This window comes from Phytophthora sojae (assembly GCF_000149755.1).
Source record: "Phytophthora sojae unplaced genomic scaffold PHYSOscaffold_1, whole genome shotgun sequence".
NCBI classification, from domain to species: Eukaryota; Oomycota; class Peronosporomycetes; order Peronosporales; family Peronosporaceae; genus Phytophthora; species Phytophthora sojae.
This window is the reverse complement of record NW_009258115.1, coordinates 1,191,853-1,209,289: the sequence shown is the minus strand read 5'-3', so window position 1 is coordinate 1,209,289 and position 17,437 is coordinate 1,191,853. Positions and strand designations below refer to the sequence as shown.

Here is a 17,437-nt window from a genome sequence, read left to right as displayed (position 1 = left end):
TGATGTCGACCAAAACAACGTTAATATATGTGGGGCTGGCGATGTTGGTCTCAACGCGGCAGATGATGTACGTGGTAGTAGCGGCGGAGTTCCTGGAGCGAGTGCAAACGACGTTGATTGTGAGAAAGCCGCGCTTCCGGGAGTAAGCTGTCACGAATCGGTGTTTGATGGTGCTGCCAGCACCTCTCAGGATTATGATGGTGCTGCCTCTGCTGTATCTACACCGCCAACATCAGCGCGCGTCGTACCCGTACATGCAGCAGCTACGCGAGACCATTTACTCCAGCTAGATCACCACGCACCCACCGCATCGTCTGGTACATGTGCGCAATGTGCAGTCTGCAATATGGAGTGTTCAACCGAGCGCAGTTGTACCTGGTGCAAAAAATTTCTCCATCACTTCTGCTCTCATGATGTCTGCGTTTCGGTGAATATCCCAGACCCTAATGGTGGATTCGCCAAGGATTTCGGTGATAGCAGCTATTGCAGCACGCTTTGCAACACAAACGCTACAAAAATGAACTTGGTGGACCAAGGGAGAAGTGATGAACGACCCAATGCCCTACTTGACCTCCCCGCGAGTGTTTTGACGCCAAGTGTGGCTCCGTCGGAACCTGCAGAGACCAACGCCGCCACACATCCTGCTAAAAATTGCTCGGGGGCAGCAAAACCTAAGCGAAAAAAGCGCGGCCCTGCCGAACAATCAGCTCCAAAGGCACCCCGAAGCGAAAACCAACCTGAGCAACGGAAAACGAAAAGCAAGAAGGCACCTACCAAGGCCAGTAAACCCAAGGCTGTGGCAATGAAAGAAGAGTTGATTCGCCGAGCACATGCGGCTGCCGAAAAATTTGTTGATGCTAGCGTAGCATTTTCACCGGCTGATGAGGAGTGGATGCCGCTCAGTTTGTAACGCGACGTTGGCGCAGCATTTTTGATTGGTGTGGTGACTCGCTACAGCCTGGCAAGCGAAAAAAATGCTGACAATGTTAGCGTTCCTCACGACAAATTTCAGGTTCAATGGACGTGTACTGCTTTTCAAATAAAAGATCACGTTCACCATGTTTCCGAAGCCATCATCACCCGTGGTATCCGCCAGTTTGCCAACATGGAAAAAGACAAACTTCAATTTGGAGAGTCTTGGACGTCCCTGTGCAACATGGTCCCCAAACTATCAAACATTCCTGCACTGGCAGATGAATTTGAGGAGATGGACGAGCGTGGTTATCGTGAGTGGTTTGCGTTTCGCGGGCGGAAAGAATTGCAGCGCCCTTTGTGCTCTGGTGAAGTCGAAGAGATAGCATCAATGACATTTTCACCCACAGCATCGCTTGGCCAACCGTCAGGGCTATTTACACATCCGGATGGGATCCTCTGGTACATGACTCTGTTCGACAAGGGTGAGATGAGAAATTACTGGGTGGACGACGAGGAAGCAACTATTTTTTCCTGGAGCGCGTACTACTAGTTTGAAGTCAATTATGACATGGCGAAGATTCCTGTACATCCGTAAGAATTTGAGTTTTCGTTCCAAGGTGTCTACCTCCGACATCAAGCGCGGTCCTGTAGCTAGAATACGACCACTCATGAGCATTCTGAAATCGCGATGCCTGCGCCATGTCGAAGTCGGTCGAAACGTGGCTGTTGATGAGGCCACAATTGCCTGCCGATCCCAGTACGCCCGCCACATTATAGTCTTCAACCCAAAAAACCCACCGGAAAGTATCATTTCAAGTTATACGTGTGTTGCTGTTCAACCTCGTGGTACGCGGTGAGTTTCAAGTTGCACTGCTCCAGTGAACTTGATGATCGGCTGGACGGTGTAATTCCACGCTCAGAAGTGCAGAAATTCGCTGATCTAACCGCGAAGTCGTCTGAAATCCGCTCTCACGTCATGGCGGTTACTTCATCTTTGAAAGGATCCAGTCGCATTGTAAACACAGACAACTTCTACACTTCCTGTTTGCTGTTGAAGACTTTACGATCGATTGGTCTCTATGGTCGTGGCACTGTACGCACATCTAGCAAGCATTTCCCTCATTTTACGATGATTCGTAAGGAGGACGCGAAGCCGCGAGGCTACATGAAGCAAGGTGTATGCTTAGAGAAGCATATTGTCGCAGCTAGTTGGGTGGATGGCTCAATTGTCAATGTCGTGTCTAATGCCGATGCTTCGACCACATCAACTGTGCATCGTCGTATAAATGAATCGGGTGTGGCTTTCACTGCTCCTACTTGCGTCGGCGAGTATAATTCAGCGATGCAAGGTGTTGATCGGCTCGACCAACTGCGTGCACGATTTTCTCTAGCCGATGGCCACTCATTTCAGAAGTGGCATAATAAACTAGCGATGGTCATGCTTGATATAGCCAGGTGAAATGCCTACATTTGCGATAGTTTGGCGCGTGGTGAGAGCGAGGAGTCTCGTTCGACGGGAGGTACAGCCCAAAAGAGGTCAAGGGCCCGCGATAGTCATCGCGCATTTGTGGCATCACTGGTTCGAGAACTGTTCAATGGGGACTGGAAGAAATCTCTGGATAGGGAACATGGAATGATGTATGCTGCGAAGCCGACAACGACAACAATGCCGATGACGACCCAAACCGCGGCATCGACAGATGTATCCGAGTCTTCGGGCGATCACGCACAAACGTGTGTTGCAAGAGCGTCCTCGGAGGTGCTTCAGGGAAGGAGTCGCTCAATGCGGAAATGCACTGTGTGCAAGTTCGAGGGCAGAGATCCTACCGAGAAAACCGACTACTGCGAGACCCATCGAGTTGCGTTGTGCAAGCGCACATACCCTGTTGACCCTACGAAGCAGCATCTGTGCCAACAGCAAACTTGGACTTGCTGGCAGAAATACCATTTGTTTTACTTGCCGAAGCAAGTGTACACTGTCGATGGCAACTTGCGACGAACCTCTCCAATTTATGTAGCTAACCGTCCATTTCTGAAGGCCCGCCAAGACCAAAAGAAGGCTAACGCAGCCACCAAGGCGTAACCTCACATCATTTTTTCAAGATAGTCAAAGTCAACTAACCATTTATACTTCACTGCACTAAGTCACACCTATTCCATCTGCCCCCGCTAGTCTTGATGCCGTAAATGCGGATTTAGCTCGTGGCTGACAACATACTGCTTTACCACTGGTGCACCATAGCGGCAAGCTAACCACACTCCACTGCGTATAATCCGACAGGATGCTATTAGAAATTCCACGCGCCTCAAAGCCGAACAATAACTCCCAACTGTGTATATGTCAGCGAAGACGCCTCAGACCACATCCAGCACGGCCACGTTCGCCACCACCACATCTGAGGTCATGCTGCTGACGGCGCTGCCACGGCCGCTGCCCTCGCTGCCCGAGTCGCCCGCTACCATTGCGTCCGACTCCATGCTGACGAAGTTGCCTCCGATCTCCTCCCGTACGGACACGATCTCTACAAAGGACGTCATGCTGTTGATGCCGCTGACGGTACTGCTGGCACCTCTACAACGGTCTCCTTCCGCACTGTCGATGCATTTGCGCACGCTGTCTGGTCACCGGTCACATCCTTGCCAACCTCCGTGCCGGTGGAGGCACCCACGACCACCTCCAGCACGACAACAGTCACGCCCAAAGCGTCCGTGGTCATGATGTTGCCGGCGCACACACGGCGCTGCGACCGCCGTTATGCTTGCTGCCCGAGTCCCCCGCCGCCATCGCGTCCGTGTCCGTGTCCATGTCGGCGGAGACGCCCCTGACCGCGTCCTCCAAGGCCACGGTCACCTCCATCGTGTCCGAGACCCTGCTGCCGATGTCGCTGGCGGCACTGCGGCCGCTACCTCCGGCGGCGACCTGTGTGCGGCTGCCGCTGGCGTTGTGCTCGACGATCGCATCCGTGCCCAATAGTGTTGATAGATATACTACAGAAGACACAATAGCGTGGGGTTTTACCTATCCCTCTTAGCTGTATGATTGGTCATAAACGGCGAGGAAACTGCCGTGGCTCAGAAAATTGCTTTTTCAGTTATCTTGCTACTACATCACCAGTAAAAAGATACTTGATGTATCATTCTGGTAACGATAGGGTTAAGCTATCTATCGTTTTTTTGGGAGCCCCGGAGGTTGCTGGGGTCGACAAATTGTTTCAGATAATTCATCATAGGAAGATTTCTCGCTGATCGTCGCCATTCTTCGTCTTCCGAAGCTCCTCGCTCAACTGAGTGAATACGCTCTCGTCGACGAACGCAGCCAAAGTGTCGGAGTCCAACTCGCTGGATATGTCCACCTGCAAAGCAGCACAGCAGTACACAGTCAGCAAAGTGGCAGTAGTATCATGGCGGCGGTGGCGAGAATGGGGGCATGCCTGCTACCGTCTTACCCCGTACCAGACGCCCAGGCATTGAAATAAAGTAGAACGCCTACTAGGCGGTCTATCCGAATACAACGCCTAGGCGTTCTAATAGTGTGAAAAACTAAAACTCGGAGGCCCTGGTGTCCATAACGTATATATCGCCGCGATACTCTACTTTCACATCGTTCGTATTGCGTCAAAAACGCAGTAGGAAAACGTCGAGAAATCCTGCAGTTGTCGAGTACTACAAGCAGCACGCGACGCCCGGCAGCCTCATCATCGCCGAGGCCACCAACATCACGCCCACGGGCCGCGGATCCTGGGGCTCCCCTGACATCTTCGCGCCCCAGCAGATCGAGGCTTGGCGCCACGTGACCAAGGCCGTGCACGGCAAGATGGTCCTGCAGTTGTCGGACTACCGCACGGCCGCGGAGAACGCCATCAGCGCGGGCTTCGACGGCGTCGAGCTGCACGCCGCCAACGGCTACTTGCTGGAGCAGTTCCTGCACGACGGCATCAACGACCGCGCCGACCAGTACGGCGGCAGCGTCGAGAACCGCGCGCGCTTCCTGTTCGAGGCACTGGAGGCCATCCTCGAGAGTCTGGACTCGTCCAAGGTGGGCATCCGACTGTCCCCGTTCGGCGGCAGCTTCGGCGACAAGGACTCGGACCCCATCGCCACGTACACGTACGTGCTGAACAGGCTCAACAACTACGACCTGGCCTACGCGCACCTGATCGAGCCGCGTGGCTACCACGTGCGTGACCCACTGGCACCCGAGAAGGGCTCGGCGCGGCAGTTCCGCGAGACGTACAAGGGCGTGCTCCTCGCCGCGTCGGGCTTCGACCGGCAGTCGGCCGTGCAGATCGTGGAGGAGGGCGCGGCCGACGCCGTGGCCATCGGCCGCCACTTCATCTCGAACCCGGACCTGGTGCGGCGCTTCCAACTCAACAAGCCCGTGAACGACTACGACACGGACACGTTCTACCTCGGCGACGCGCGCGGGTACATGGACTATAATACCCGTTCCTGCAGGACGAGTAGGTAGAGCAGTAAAGACGACGTAGACAGCAAAAGACGTGCTACTTCCGTAAGACTGCAAGGTGAAGCGTACTGGAGGTGGCTGCGTACTCTCAAGTAAAACAAATTGTTGGTAGTTAAAACTAGTTGCTGCAGGCACCAGGCACGTACTGTTACTGCCTCGGTGTGGGCTTGGGCGTCTTGTTGGATCACTTGGCGCGTTTAGTGGGACGGCTTCTTCACCCTCTTAGTTTTCACGTGCTCGTTTCTTGGATGTTTCCGTCTCGCCACCTTGATCGCCTAGTGGCCCTCACCACTGCCACCAACGTCACTCTCAGCGTCACTCTTCTTCCTTGTCACCCGGCGCGTACGCTAGTGCTTTACGGGCGTTCTGCAACAACTTGTCGCGCGTCGCGGTAAGCGACAACTTTGCATACGAACTAACGTTCTTGTTTCGTTTTTCATCTTCATCGCGATAGTCCAGGTCGCCCTCCACAAGCCCCAGCGGGTCATACTGAGACTCCACCATGTTTGATAGCATGGAAGCCACGCCGTCGCTCAGGAACGGGTAGGTGACCCTGTTGAGCAAACGGAGGCAGATCGTGAAAACAGGATCCTCCTCCGAGACACTCGACACACTTGAGACGCCAGGATTGCTCTCGATCTTCGCCCGCTTCTTCGCCTGACTCCCGATCGTCTGACTCTCCTCCTTCACCTCAGAGGCGTTGCCTTTCTTCTTGGGCTTAAGATTGTCTTTCATTGTCGTGGCATAGATGAACTTGCCGTCACGCGTTCTACCGCGCACATTCATGTAGATGCGAATGGTATCACGGACATCCGTGGAGCTCAGCGGTTTCGGATCCCTACCAATTTCATCAGTAGATTTCCCCGCTGACGAGTTCCCATCACTGTTCTTTCCGAACACAAACCAGGGGCATAGTTTCTCCGTCGCTGCCCTAGAAAACCCACCATCGACTGGGAAACGATTCTTCACTTGAATCAACATCATCAACACCTCATGCCCCTCCTGCTCACCCCTCGTTGTCTCCCCACCGACTGGCCTGCTGTTGGATCTCTTCTTAAACATCGGGATCAACAAATCGGCTCCATACTGGTTACGGGGGAAAATACCTGCAGCTTGACGCCCCAGCAAAAACCAAAGCGTGTCCTCATTCGGCTCAAGCTGCAACTGCACAAAGTGGGTGAACCCCATGTACCAACCATCCCACTTCGAGCACCACTTGTTCAATTCTGGTCTCTTATCTTCCGCGTTGTACATCCCCTTACAATATATCGGTCTCTCCTTGTTGCCTTGCAGCACGTCCAAGAAATCCTGCACCGGTACAAATTGCCCGATCGTGTGGTAGCACTGGGAAAAGCTTTTGTCCCCCATCACACACGTGTCCATCGCCAGAAGCAGCAAAATCCGAGCAACCATCTCGCCAATTTCGCCAACTCCACCGGTGTCTAATGCTTCATCCAAAAGGAGGTTCTTGAGTTGCGGCAGGATATACTTTGCCAGACCATGTTTCAGTTCATACCACACTTTCATCGCTCCTAAGGCGAGCACTGGGTCCGAAGCGTAGCTGGTGACGTAACCTTCTCGCTTGAAATTCACATAGGCGAGAATCGCCATGAAGTCGGCAGTCGCCCGAGATGCCAGAGCCGACGTTGAATGCGGGCGCACGCCCAGACGGCAAAGCATGGAGGCGACACCAAGCATGGTATCCTTGTTGTACGCATTTTGCGAAGGGGGAATCCCCAGTAGCAGCTTGTTCGCCGCAAGATTGATCACATCTTCTCTATCCGCAGGATTGGGGCAAGTGCTGTACCACATCGGACGCCCCATGCGGCACAACGCGTGCCAAGCTTGACTCGCATCCCCGGTAACGATTCTCTTGTACATAGCTATCTTAGCACGTTCTTGCTGTTTCTTCTTCTCTTCGTCTTTTTCAGCTCCCACCGCAACCTGAGTTTCCTCTTCCATTTCTTCATCTTCTGCTCCCGCATCTAGTATTTCCTCTTTCATTTCTTCATCTACATCTTGGATGTCCTCTTTCATTTCTTCATCTTCGCCGGCTTGTTTTTCTTCACAGTATTGATCCCAGTGTGCGTCCATTGTCTCAGCTAACACAACTGGCGCAAACGATGCCAACTCTCCATCGAAAAGCCGAGATGATGGGTCCAACAACAGCGGAGGCGCCAGGTCCGAGATCCTGGAGTTCGTATCAATCAGCACGCCGAAAATGCATCCACGATGGCCGATATCTTTGTTCACGGATCTGAGAGCATTTCGCAACATTCGGAAGTCATTCTTCTTGCCTCCCTTCTCAGCCAGCAGACTTCTCGCTTCATCGATCACCAGAACCACGATTCTGCCATTTGGATTCTTCTCAGTAGAGGTATCCCCCTCCAGCGTATCTGTTTCATCCGAAAGTTTCGCCTATACAGAGGTGTCCGCTGCCTGTTCGGTAAACAGCTTCAGCCATTCCTTCTGAACGTCCGCCCAATGCTTGTTCGCGTAGACGTAAATTGTCTTCAATCGACTGGCGATGTCTTCCACTTCGGAGCCTTCTTGAAACAGCCAACCACGAAGCTCGCTCGTAGCCTTGGGAAACCCCGTCGACTCGTGCACACGAGCACACATGTACAGGACTTTCATGTTCAAGGCGCTCTTTTGAGCCTCGATCGCGAGCTCACGCATCGTCCGACTCTTGCCGAAGCCAGAACTCTGCACGACCGCCACACATGGCGCCTTGTACTTTGTGGGGGTGTAGGCCTTCCAGCAGTCCCGCAGATACTGTGCGAGGTCGAGGTGGGCTTCGCCGAGGTACCGGCCCTTGGTGAACGCCTCCGCGATTCGCTTCATTTCATTTTCATCCAACTTGGGCGTGCCGGAGCGGGCTTCAGGGACAAACTTTGCCAGGAGGTCTTTCACCGTCTTGGCCGCAATAGTTTGTGCAAGAGGTCGAGACACGCGTGTATGCCCGTATGCTCTTCTGATCTCCACCCGTATCAATTCATGTATCCGGATCTGGGAGGCCTCGAGTTGGAGTGTGGCTTTGTTGGGATAGTCTTCCAGCATCCACGCAACGAAAAGATTTTTCTTCGGCGATGCGTCTGCTCCAAGCTTCCCGCTCATCTGAGCAAAGACACTGTCGTCCACGAACGCGGCCAAAGCCTGGGGATCCAACTGGCTGGACATGTCCATCTGCAGCAGCACAGCAGTACACAGTCAGCAATGCGGCAGTAGTATCATGACGACGTTGGCAAGGGCGCGGGCATGCCTGCTAGTCCCGGTGGGCGGTGGCGCTACAGGACAAGGCTTGGAGGGGAAATGTGGAAATGGCCGGTTCGATTTTTCTTCCCTCAGTTTTGTACCAGAAACACGGTACCGCATCTACGTGATATACAGTGCGCGCCGAAATTATAACCGCACCCCAAAAATTATTTTTTTTAAACCAATGATTGTGCTTTCGGCGCCAAACCGCTGCTTATGATTCGTCTAAAATCGATAGAAAACAGATGCAACAATCAGAATCGAAAAAGCTGTAACCGTTTTTTTGCAATGGACGAAAAACCGACTTTGGGTCGGGTCAAAATTATAGCCGCACCCGGTAAGCTATCGGTAAGATTGGTAACAAACTCGTGGAGAGCTGTTTCAAGCGTAATAAATGAACTAACTCCATTGAACAGCTCGAATAACGCCTACCGGTACAGTAAAGTGCGTCGATAAGGAACGCCTGATATACATTGAAAGAAAAAGGTATATTGATAATTAAAGGTTTGACTCGTCACATGCAGACAGCAAATGCACTGATTTACTGCACTATGTAGTTCATGTCGGACTTCGCGACCAGAGTCTCGGCTTGAGCCCACGCAGCCAACTCAGCATAGGTAGCACCCGGTAGATCACGACGGCGATGACAGATTAGCAGCGACTGAAGCTTGGTCAGACGTAGCCGCCTCTGGAACGGTCTGGAAGTGGCGGTCACCATGGGAGTTGTGAGCAGCAGAGCGAAAGTTGGTTAATGAGGCATGCAGACATGTACCTGGCGCGATTCCCGCGCTCACAGCGATCCTCATGCTCATGATTCCCTCTCGCGACCTTTAGGTTCCATTTCCCCCGACTTGGGAGCCGCTCCATCCAGCCGCTCTTGAGGCTCGGTTTCGGAACTGTGATTGGCGGAATGTTAAACGGGACCGAATGATTGGTAGAATCATATAACTAATTCAGTACAATTGGCACACAATGGGTACAAGCGAGGATTCATGTCTTGTCGTAGAATATAAAATGTCGCCCGTTCCTTATCGACGCACTTCACTGTAGTAAGCTGCTCAAATAAGGTTAAGCTGACGCGGTTGATAAGATTCAATGGAGACACGCACTATCTTGAATTTGTATAGAAGAGTGGTATTTGACAGTGTGGAGAGGTCTATACTCGTAAGTTGAGGCTGTCAGCTGACTAGTGTCTTCATTGGCGTCTATTCAACATGGTAGCGATCAGTTCAGCAACATGTACCAGAAAACTCGATCGATTTTTTTCCGGGTCAATACAAATCCTTTATACTTGATGTTTGTATTGGAAAGCACCGCCAAACCCAGTCACAAATTTCAATCAAGTCTAGTCCCGTACAGTGCGTAGTTTGGTAAATACATGGCTACGTATCAAAAGTAGAGTATTTCTTCCTGAAAATAATGCCCGAGTTGCTTCCAGAATCCTCCTAGTGTTGTCTCGGAAGTCCGGCCAAATTGCCACCAAGTGTTTAGTGCGCTTTATGGTATTAATAAATGTGCGAACAATAACTTCGGCGATGCGGTACATACTGTTGCGGATTATACTGATCCCCACTATACTACTTGCAGTTAGAGTAAGACAAAAGGTGAAAGAGAAGAATCTAAATCTCAGTTGAGAATATACACACGACCAACAAGGTGGCTTTTGCCGCCCAGCTGAGTGTTGTCGTTGCTTCCATCTCTGCGTGAGCAGCACCAAGAGGACACTCCACTTCAGGTTATGAGCCCAAGGCTCACGCGAGGGGAGCACAGCAACTAGGACGTCATGGTAGAGCAGAAGAAGACGCCCAAGGAGTCACACGAGGAGAAGAGGACGATCCCGCCGTTTGACGGCAAGGACTACGAGGTCTGGCACGAGCGAGTCAAGCTCAAGCTGGAGAGGAAGAAGCTGTGGAAGTACTCCATGGAGGACTTGCTCGAGCCGGACGAGAGCAAGGAGGCAGAGGCGCACGCGACGTGGACGAGCGAGATGGCCCACGCCAACGAGATCATCTACGACGCAATGACGAATCACATAATGAAGACTGTGAAGTATGAACCCACCCCGTTTCGTGTCATGGAGCGCCTGAAAAAGAGATTTATGGGCAAGACGTACCTGAAGTACGCTGAGGAGAGGGCCAAGCTCAGTCGGCTACGGCTCGCTCCCAACGGCAATGTGCCAGATCACCTGAGCGAAATGCGTCGGCTGATGGAGACCATTGCTGGAGTCGGGCGTCCTGCGGACGAGTATGTAAAGCCAGCACTATTGATTGGATCTCTGCCGCGCGAATATGATCATGTTGTACAGACGTTTCTCGCCAGCCACAAGCCCCAAAATGCTGATGATCCTCCTAATTACGAACAACTTGAACTCGCATTGGAGATGGCTTACGACCATCGCCAAGGTCGGAAAGCAGAGGGCGCCAAGGACAATGATGATAAAGAAAAGGCGTTCTTTGCTGGTGGAGGAAGAGGTCGAGGACGTGGTCGCGGCCGTGGACGTGGTGGTCGATCTGGAGGACACGGGCGCGGTTCCGGTAGTGGACGTGGTTCTGGCGGTCGCGGGAGCCAAGGTGGTGGACGTGGAACTGGACGTGGCCAAGCCGGCAGTGGACAAAAACCAGGTGGTGCTTGTTATCACTGCCATGAAGCAGGGCATCATGTGTTTGATTGCCCGTTTCTTGGCAAGCGACCTCCAGTCGAGGATCGCAGCAGCACCCAAGCTCAGAAGCGCGTGAAAATGAGTGGAGGAAAGAGTGCTAAGGCTGCTGAAACGAGTAGCTACGCTAATGAAAGTGATGACAGCGCGTATGTTATTCTTCAAGTGATGAAAATGAAAAAGCCGGTCGCAGACAAAGTCCATGATAACTGGTACCTGGACTCTGGTGCATCGAGTCATATTTCGAACCAGCTCACTGATTTCATGGAGTTCACGCCTCTTAGCGCCCGGATTCGAGTTGGAGGAAAGAACTCGCTGGGTGTTGAGGGTATTGGTACTGTGGTTAAAGAGCTGGAGACTACTGGTGGGAGGTGCTTACTGACGCTGCGAGGAGTTCGTTATGCTCCAGAGCTGCAGTGCAGTCTCTATTCTGTGCGACGGCAACTGAACCAATATCTGCCTGAACGTGATCGTGTGAAGGTGCACTTTGATGAGGCAGATCGCGCTGATGTTATCTTACAGGCTGGTGTGACTACCGCTCAAGTTGATTATACCAATCTCTATCGCTTGAAGTTGGAGAGACCCCAAGAGGTAGCCATGGTGGCGCTACCAGGTCGAGTGAGTAGTTTGGAGCTGTGGCATTCGAGATTGGGGCACCCTGGCAGATACTTGTTTAATGCGCTGTTCAGCCATGATCAGTGGCCGTTGCCACATGTGAATTTGCGTATCCCGGTGGGTTTCAATTGCGACACCTGTGTGACGGGGAAACTTACGAGGAAGAGCATGAAGAAGTCTCGGACACAGACCCGCGAGTGGTTAGTTGGCGAAAAGGTCCATGTGGACGCTTGGGGTCCGTATGCAGAGCACTCCTACGGTGGTAAACGGTACTTTGCCGTGTTCGTTGATGATGCGAGTCGGTTTGTCACCGTGTATCTTCTGGAGCATCGTTCGGAAGTGTACCAGAAGTTTGAGGAGTACAATTAACGCATCAAGACGCAGCAGCATGTCAGAATGTAAGCGCTAAGGTCAGACAATGCAAAGGAGTTCAAGAAGCTGCAAAGTACGTGTGACACGAAGTATGGTATGGAGTTTGACAGCAGCATCAAGCATACTCCGGAGCAAAATGGTGTCGCGGAGAGAATGGTCCGCACCATTACGGAGAGAATGCGATGCATGCTCGTGCACTTCGACCTGCCTGAAGCGATGTGGGGTGAGGCAGCGATGACAACTGCATACTCCGTGAACATTATGCCAAGCTCGGTTCGAGGTATGGAGGTACCGTATGCAGTATGGCACCGTCAGACTCCTGCTTATGAGAAGTTGCGGACGTTCGGCTGCGCCGTCCTGTCGTACATCAACAAGGTGGAGAGACGGAAGATGCAGGCGAAAGCACGGGAGGCGGTCTTCGTTGGATATTCGCGAGAGAAGCGAGGCTATCGCTTGCTCGATAGCAAGACCAACAAGGCCTTCTACAGCCATACTGTCGTGTTCTATGAGAATAAAGCTGGTCGATTGCTCATGGACTCGGCATCAACACCAAGTGCAGCCTCCGGTAAGGAATATTTAGGCGTTGATCGATCAGTAGAGGATGACATTGAGCCAATGCTGGATGAAATGCATGGTGACTCAAATGATGGAGGTAGTTATCGTGATGATGGAGATTGCTGGACTGGTGGGGCCAGCGACTCCAGAGACGGAGGTGATTATCGGACTGGTGGGGCTGATGACACCCGATCGGATGACCGACCAGGTGGGGCAGTTGAGCAAGATGTCCGGTCAGATGGGGCATGTGGGTCCAAGAAGAGAGGCCCCGGTGGTGATGCCGCAGCGCCTCGACCAAAGAGAGTGCGGTTTGCGGTGTTTGAAAGTGGACGTTCTTGCAAGGTGGCAGAACGAGATGAAGGACGTGGAGTGAGCTCTACAGCATCTGGATGTGATCGTTCTAGCAAGGTGGCAGAACGTGATGAGGAACGTGTCAATGGACATGAGGCAGACCACCTTTGAGGTGAGTGCGTGCCAGGCAATTCCAAAAGAAGGAGAAAGAGGAAACGCAGCAGTGGGCGGCACAAGGGACCGGCTGCTGACGAGACGAGGGCTCTACCAGGGAGTCAAGAGGTGGAAGAGGTGGACAGCAGGTCATCGGCTGCTGAGCGGGTCGACTCGGACAGCCAAGTGTCGAGTGATGCTGCGAGTGTGGGGCGTCTATCAACGCCTCCTTGCACAGCACTTCGTGAGTACACAGGCCCGAGAGGCACTCGCCCTAAAGACCCTCCAGTGACACAGAGCGGTTGGGTAAGTAAACCGCCCACGTGGCTCGGTGACTACGTCTACATTGCCTACGAAAATACAAATCCAGATGATGATGTGAACTCGTTGCCTGCTCGATGGAGGAAAGGACGAGCTGCGTTGCAACGTGCTATCGCGAACGAGTTGATCCTTGCATGGTGGGAGGACTATTGCTGCATGAGTACTGGCGAGTTTGAAGAGCCAGATACTTTCGGTGACGCTATGGAGAGTGAGCACTCATTGCAATGGAAAAATGCAGCTGATGATGAGTTTGATTTATTGATGAAGAACGATACCTGGGAGTTGGTGCCGCGTGAGAAGCACATGAAAGTGCTGCAGAATCGCTGGATCTTTCGCGTCAAGTATCTAGCGAACGGAGAGATCGAAAGATTCAAAGCGAGGCTCGTGATCAAGGGCTTCATGCAAATTTATGGTATCGACTACCTAGAGGTGTACTCGCCTGTTGTGAGGCTGGAGACACTGCGTGTTCTCTTGACACTGGCGGCTGTCTGGAATTATGAAGTGCATCAGATGGATGTCACTACTGCTTTCTTGAATGGGGCGATTGACGTGGAGGTCTATATGGAGCAGCCTGAAGGCTACAAAGTGAAAGGCAAAGAGGACTGGGTGTGCAGATTGAAGAAGAGCCTGCAAGGCTTGAAGCAGGCGCCCAGAGTGTGGTTTCAGCTGCTCAAGTCGTTCTTGGAGGAGCAGGGCTTCACGATGCTGCAGTCGGAGGCCTGCGTGGCTGTGAAAGTAATTGATGGGCAGTTGGTCTTCATCCCTCTCTATGTTGATGATCTGATTTTGTTTGCTCCGTCGATGGAGCTCATCAACAAGATGAAGAAGATGTTCGAGGATCGGTTTGCGATGAAGGATCTCGGGGAGTTACACTACATTCTAGGCTGGGAGATCACGCGGAACCGGGCCGAGAGAACGATGTTCATTGGTCAGCAGAAGTATGCCGAGACCGTGCTCAAGCGGTTCAACATGCAGGACTGCAATGGCTGCAAGACGCCGAGCACGGCGGATCTGAAGCTGAGCAAGGCCATGTGTCCGACCGAAAACGATGAAAAGCAACTGATGAGATCGAAGCCATATCGTGCTGTGGTTGGCAGCCTGATGTACCTGATGCTCGGTACCCGGCCCGATCTGGCCTACCTCGTTAGAGAGTGCAGTCAGTTCTTGGAAAACCCAGGTCTGTTGCATTGGAGAGCTGCAAAACGTGGATTGCGCTACCTGAAAGACACAGCGGACTGGTGGATCCAGCTTGGTGGTCTAGCGTGGTCAGATCAAAAGCTGGATGAACATCTGAGAGCATACGCAGATGCGGATTTTGCAAATCGAGTTGATGATCGAAAGTCTGTTGCAGGCTACGTGACTCAATTTTGTGGGAGCATCATTTTGTGGAGCAGCCAGACGGAGAAGACCGTCGCGCTGCACACGACCGAGGCCGAATATATGGCTCTTAGTCTACTGGTGCAGGAGATAGTGCACTTGGGCCAAAAGCTGAAGGAGCTGCAGGTGCAGCAAATTCAGCCATCCCAAGTCTTTGTTGACAACGAAAGTGCAAAGAAGCTTGCCAGCAACCCTGTGTTTCATTCTCGGACCAAGCACATCGATGTGCGCCACCACTTCGTGCGTGAGCGCATCGATTTGAAGGAAATTGACGTGCTTCGAGTGCCAGGAGTTGATAACGTGGCCGATGCTTTTGCAAAGCCATTGGCACGTCCGGCATTTGAAAAACACAGAGCTGCAATGGGATTATTGCCAAGGGCAAGATTTGGAGATGCATGTTGATGGGAATCCGTAGGTGGGGCTGTTGCGGATTATACTGATCCCCACTATACTACTTGCAGTTGGAGTAAGACAAAAGGTGAAAGAGAAGAATCTAGGCCTCAGTTGAGAATATACACACGACCAACAAAGTGGCTTTTGCCGCCCAGCTGAGTGTTGTCGTTGCTTCCATCTCTGCGTGAGCAGCACCAAGAGGACACTCTACTTCACATACCATAGGTAAGATACGACCACACGGGCCGCATCGGCCCCAGCCGGGCGGCGTCCTGCCCGTGTCGTCCAGCTCCAAGCTCGAGAACATCCGCGCCGGCAAGAAGATCGTCACGCGCGAAGGACGCATGGAGCCCGTGCCGCCGCGCGCGCTCGAGACGAGCGAGATCCCGGGCATCGTGGCGGACTACCGCTCGGCCGCGGAGAACGCCATCAGCGCGGGCTTCGACGGCGTCGAGCTGCACGCCGCCAACGGCTACTTGCTGGAGCAGTTCCTGCACGACGGCATCAACGACCGCGCCGACCAGTACGGCGGCAACATCGAGAACCGCGCGCGCTTCCTGTTCGAGGCACTGGAGGCCATCCTCGAGAGTCTGGACTCGTCCAAGGTGGGCATCCGACTGTCCCCGTTCGGCGGCAGCTTCGGCGACAAGGACTCGGACCCCATCGCCACGTACACGTACGTGCTGAACAGGCTCAACAACTACGACCTGGCCTACGCGCACCTGATCGAGCCGCGTGGCTACCACGTGCGTGACCCGCTGGCACCCGAGAAGGGCTCGGCGCGGCAGTTCCGCGAGACGTACAAGGGCGTGCTCCTCGCCGCGTCGGGCTTCGACCGGCAGTCGGCCGTGCAGATCGTGGAGGAGGGCGCGGCCGACGCCGTGGCCATCGGCCGCCACTTCATCTCGAACCCGGACCTGGTGCGGCGCTTCCAACTCAACAAGCCCGTGAACGACTACGACACGGACACGTTCTACCTCGGCGACGCGCGCGGGTACATGGACTATAATACCCGTTCCTGCAGGACGAGTAGGTAGAGCAGTAAAGACGACGTAGACAGCAAAAGACGTGCTACTTCCGTAAGACTGCAAGGTGAAGCGTACTGGAGGTGGCTGCGTACTCTCAAGTAAAACAAATTGTTGGTAGTTAAAACTAGTTGCTGCAGGCACCAGGCACGTACTGTTACTGCCTCGGTGTGGGCTTGGGCGTCTTGTTGGATCACTTGGCGCGTTTAGTGGGACGGCCTTCTTCACCCTCTTGGTTTTCACGTGCTCGTTTCTTGGATGTTTCCGTCTCGCCACCTTGATCGCCTAGTGGCCCTCACCACTGCCACCAACGTCACTCTCAGCGTCACTCTTCTTCCTTGTCACCCGGCGCGTACGCTAGTGCTTTACGGGCGTTCTGCAACAACTTGTCGCGCGTCGCGGTAAGCGACAACTTTGCATACGAACTAACGTTCTTGTTTCGTTTTTCATCTTCATCGCGATAGTCCAGGTCGCCCTCCACAAGCCCCAGCGGGTCATACTGAGACTCCACCATGTTTGATAGAATGGAAGCCACGCCGTCGCTCAGGAACGGGTAGGTGACCCTGTTGAGCAAACGGAGGCAGATCGTGAAAACAGGATCCTCCTCCGAGACACTCGACACACTTGAGACGCCAGGATTGCTCTCGATCTTCGCCCGCTTCTTCGCCTGACTCCCGATCGTCTGACTCTCCTCCTTCACCTCAGAGGCGTTGCCTTTCTTCTTGGGCTTAAGATTGTCTTTCATTGTCGTGGCATAGATGAACTTGCCGTCACGCGTTCTACCGCGCACATTCATGTAGATGCGAATGGTATCACGGACATCCGTGGAGCTCAGCGGTTTCGGATCCCCACCAATTTCACCGGTAGATTTCCCCGCTGACGAGTTCCCATCACTGTTCTTTCCGAACACAAACCAGGGGCATAGTTTCTCCGTCGCTGCCCTGGAAAACCCACCATCGACTGGGGAACGATTCTTCACTTGAATCAACATCATCAACACTTCCTGCTCCTCTTGTTCACCCCTCGTTGTCTCCCCACCGACTG

The 17,437-nt window shown here is 53.2% G+C and overlaps 4 protein-coding genes across 4 annotated transcripts; 2 read left to right on the top strand and 2 right to left on the bottom strand.

The window, feature by feature from the left end:
• Window positions 1–3,270: 3,270 nt before the first annotated feature.
• On the bottom strand, window positions 3,271–3,632 carry PHYSODRAFT_320706 (hypothetical protein; the record flags this gene model as incomplete). Its single annotated transcript, XM_009515806.1, has 2 exons — window positions 3,271–3,487; window positions 3,529–3,632. 2 exons carry the CDS (start codon window positions 3,630–3,632, stop codon window positions 3,271–3,273), a joined length of 321 nt encoding a protein of 106 aa, XP_009514101.1.
• Window positions 3,633–4,573: 941 nt separating this feature from the next.
• PHYSODRAFT_475797 (hypothetical protein) lies at window positions 4,574–5,383 on the top strand (the record flags this gene model as incomplete). Its single annotated transcript, XM_009515805.1, has 1 exon — window positions 4,574–5,383. A coding segment is annotated over one exon (810 nt), but the record flags the coding sequence as incomplete, so codon positions are not given.
• Window positions 5,384–5,695: 312 nt separating this feature from the next.
• Window positions 5,696–9,353, bottom strand: PHYSODRAFT_320704 (hypothetical protein; the record flags this gene model as incomplete). Its single annotated transcript, XM_009515804.1, has 3 exons — window positions 5,696–7,798; window positions 7,856–8,566; window positions 9,213–9,353. The coding sequence occupies 3 exons, from the start codon at window positions 9,351–9,353 to the stop codon at window positions 5,696–5,698; spliced, it is 2,955 nt and encodes a 984-aa protein (XP_009514099.1).
• Window positions 9,354–15,625: 6,272 nt separating this feature from the next.
• Window positions 15,626–16,405, top strand: PHYSODRAFT_474928 (hypothetical protein; the record flags this gene model as incomplete). Its single annotated transcript, XM_009515803.1, has 1 exon — window positions 15,626–16,405. A coding segment is annotated over one exon (780 nt), but the record flags the coding sequence as incomplete, so codon positions are not given.
• Between the last annotated feature and the right edge of the window lie 1,032 nt (window positions 16,406–17,437).